At 45.0% G+C, this 3876-nt stretch overlaps 1 protein-coding gene across 1 annotated transcript in view; it reads right to left on the bottom strand.

The window, feature by feature from the left end:
- The window catches only part of tmem91 (transmembrane protein 91), a 29374-nt gene that overhangs the window by 9566 nt on the left and 15932 nt on the right, over positions 1-3876 (bottom strand). The window contains exon 3 of the mRNA XM_024144440.2: positions 1078-1209. Coding sequence (XP_024000208.2) covers positions 1078-1209 — 132 coding nt within the window. The remainder of the gene's footprint in view (positions 1-1077; positions 1210-3876) is intronic.

Raw genomic sequence — 3876 nt, 5'->3', positions numbered from 1 at the left:
GTGCAGAGTAGAGAATGGACATTAGCATCCCCAGTCACCCAGACCAGTGTTCAGCACAGAGTAGAGACATTAGCACCAGTCACCCAGAGCCAGTTGTTCACCAGAGTAGGACAGGACATTAGCATCAGGTCACTACAGAGCCAGTGTTCAGACCAGAGTAGACAGGACATTAAGCATTCCCACCCCACGTCACCCAGAGCCAGTGTTCAGACCCAGAGTAGAGGACATTAGCAATCCAGTCACCCAGAGCCAGTCGTTCAGCACAGCAGTATAGGACATTAAATACCAGTCACCCAAGAGCCAGTGTCAGACAGAGTAGAGGACAATTAGCATCTCAGTCAACCAGAGCCAGTGTTCAGACAGAGTAAGAGGAATTAGCATCCGTCCAGTCACTCAGAAGAACCAGTGTTCAATACAGAGTAGAGGAACATTAGCAGTCCAGTCACACCAGACCAGTGATTCAGACAGAGTTAAGAGGACATTAGCACCAGTCACCAGAGCAGTGGTTCAGACAGAGTAGAGGACATTAGCATCCAGTCATCCCAGAGCCAGTGTTCAGACAGAGTAGAGGACATAGCATACACAGTCACCCAGAGCCCAGTGTTCCGATTCAGCAGAAGAGAGGACTAGCACCCAGTCACACAGTGAAGCAGGGTGCCAACACCCCACTTGGCTTGGGCTTTTAAAATTTGAACGTGTATTCACCATAACGTGTGTGTGATTCTGATGTGTGATTCTGTGTGTGTGTGTTGTGTGGTGTGTGTGCTGTGTGCTGTGTGATGTGTGTGTGCCTTGTGTGGTGTGTGTGAAGGTTTACGGCTGTACAAGACTGTGTGTGTTGGTGTGTGTGGTGTGTGGTGTGTGTGTGCGTCAGCGTGCGTGCGTGCGGCAGTGCGTGCGTGCGTGCGTGCGTGCGGCGGCGTGCGTGCGTGCTGCGTGCGTGCGTGCGTGTGTTAGAGCTAACCAGCAGCGAGGCTCAGCAGTGCACCAATCAAACTGGCCTTCAACTTGTCTTTCATTTAACTACATAACAACAGCCCATGCAACATGGATTCCTATAGTGCTTGGGAAGCATACCTGGAATAGGGGGTCACTGAGGAAGGGCCTCTGGATGGAAAGGATGAGGGGGCACTCCTGGATGGAAGGAGGAGGAGGACGAGAGGGGGCTCTGGATGAGGAGAGGAGCAGGCGAGGAAGGAGGGGGGGGGCCTGGATGGAGGCAGGAGGAGAGGAGAGGGCTTCAGAATGCAGTATGGAAATTCACAGATGTAACAACCTTTCTCTTAAACTCCGCGTGACACTAGAGGAGAGAGAGATAATTGCTCAAAGTAAAACACACAGAATGTTCTAGTGCCCTTCAGTGAGACTGAATATTCACCCATTAACCATCAGGGTTTTTGTGTGGAGAGATTTACGTGAGAGAGTCTGTACCTGTACCTCAGACACATCTGATTTTGGCCGATGCCAGGAGAACGCTACCTGCCCTAATGCACAGTGCCAACTGTAAAGTTTGGTGGGGGAGGAATAATGGTCTGGGGCTGTTTMTCATGGCTCAGGCCRCTTAGGTCCAGTGAAGGGAAATCTTAACACTACAGCATACAATGACATTCTAGACGACCCTGTGCTTCCAACTTTGTGGCAACAGTTTGGGGAAGGCCCTTCCCTGTTTCAGCATGACAATGCCACCATGCACAAAGCGAGGTCCATACAGAAATGGTTTGTTGAGATTGGTKTGGAAGAACTTGACTGGCCTGCACAGAGTGCTGACCTCAACCCCATCAAACACCTTTGGGATGAATTGGAATGTCGACTGTGAGCCAGGACTAATCACCCAACATCAGTTCCCGACCTCACTAATGCTCTTGTGGCTGAAGGGAAGCAAGTCACCACAGCAATGTTCCAACATCTAGTGGAAAGCCTTCCCAGATGAGTGGAGGCTGTTATAGCAGCAAAGGGGGGGGAACCAACTCCATATTAATGCCCGTGATTTTGGAATGAGATGTTCGACGAGCAGACTTTTGGTCATGTAGTGTACGTTTTGAGAGACAGGTAGAAGGCAGCGATGCCTAGAGGCCAGACACAGCAGAGCATCATGACAAAGACAACTATTTATTCTGCCCTACCAAYSAAAAAAAGCAGTAGCTGCTCATTTGGTTGAAAATGAGTTAATGTTAATTTTTACAACATTAAATACGTGCTTAATCATGTGGACAAGTATCCTGCCTCTATTGTATTGTGTTCAGGAGAAAATGGGGGTCATGTTAGCAGTAACTGCATAAAGTTACTCTGTACCGGTACCCCCCTGTAAATATTGTTATTTTACTGCTGCTCTTTAATTACTTACATTTTACATTTACATTTTAGTCATTTWGCAGCTGTACCGGTACCCCCCTGTAAATATTGTTATTTTACTGCTGCTCTTTAATTACTTGTTACTTTTATTTCTTATTCTTATCTGTATTTTTTTTAAACTGCATTGTTAGTTAGGGTCTCGTAAGTAAGTATTTCACTGTGAGGTCTACTACACCTGTTGTATTCAGCATTTCACTGTAAGGTCTAACTACACCTGTTGTATTCAGCATTTCACTGTAAGGTACTACACACCTGTTGTATCAGCATTTCCGCTGAGGTCCTATCAACCTGTTGTTAATTCACATTTACTGTAAGGTCTACTACCTGTTGTATTCAGCATTCACTGTGTAAGGTCTTACTACACTGTTGTATTCAGCATTTCACTGTAAGTGGTCTACTACCTGTTGTTATTCAGCATTTCACTGGAGGTCTACTAACCTGTTGTATTCAGCATTTTCACTGTTAAGGTCTTACTCACCTGTTGTATTCAGCATTTCACTGTAAGGTTACTCACCTGTTGTATTCAGCATTTCACTTTACTACCGTGGACAGGTCTACTAACACCTGTTGTATTCAGCATTTCACTGTGAGGTCTACTACACCTGTGTATTCATGATTTCACTTGTAAGGTCTCTACACCTGTTGTATTCAGCATTTTCACTGTGAGGTCTACTACACCTGTTGTATTCAGCATTTCACTGTGAGGTCTACTACACCTGTTGTATTCAGCATTTCACTGTGAAGGTCTACTCACCTGTTGTATTCAGCATTTCACTGTGAGGTCTACATACACCTGTTGTATTCAGAATTTCACTGTGAGGTCTACTACACCTGTTGTATTCAGCATTTCACTGTAGGTTCTACTACAGCCTGTTGTATTCAGCATTTCACTGTAAGGTCTACTACACCTGTTGTATTCAGTCTTCACTGTGAGGTCTACTTACACTGTTGTAATTCACATTTTTCACTGTAAAGTCTACTACACATGTTTGTCTTTCAGCATTTCACTGTAAGTCACTACACCTTGTGTATTCAGCATTCCTGTGAGTCTACTACACCTGTTTGTATTCAGCATTTCACTGTAGGTCTACTACACCTGTTGTATTCAGCATTTCACTGTTGTAATGTCCATCACTACCGTGTCTATACCTCGTTGCTCATTCCGCAGTCAGGTGAGTCTACTCACAGCTTCAGTCACAGGCTACACCTTTGTTTCACTGTTGACTGTGCTACTACACCGTTGTATTCAGCATTTCACTTGTAAGGTTCTTAACTACACTGTTTGTATTCAGCAATTTCACTGTAAGGTCACTACACGTTTGTTATTCAGCATTCACTGTTAAAAGGGTTCTTCCTACACCTGATTTGTATTCGATCTTCACTGTGAGGTCTACTACAAAACCTGTGTAATTCCGCATTCACTGGGTAAGGTTTAACTACAAACTGTTTTTGTATATTCAGATTTCACTGTAAGGTTCTTACTACAACCCTTTTGTATTCAGCAATTTCACTGTTGACGGTTAC

The sequence above is a fragment of the Salvelinus sp. IW2-2015 genome, unplaced genomic scaffold (genome assembly GCF_002910315.2).
Source record: "Salvelinus sp. IW2-2015 unplaced genomic scaffold, ASM291031v2 Un_scaffold5266, whole genome shotgun sequence".
Lineage (NCBI taxonomy): Eukaryota > Metazoa > Chordata > Actinopteri > Salmoniformes > Salmonidae > Salvelinus > Salvelinus sp. IW2-2015.
Note: the sequence above shows the minus strand (reverse complement) of the source record. Positions and strands in the feature narration are given on the sequence as shown.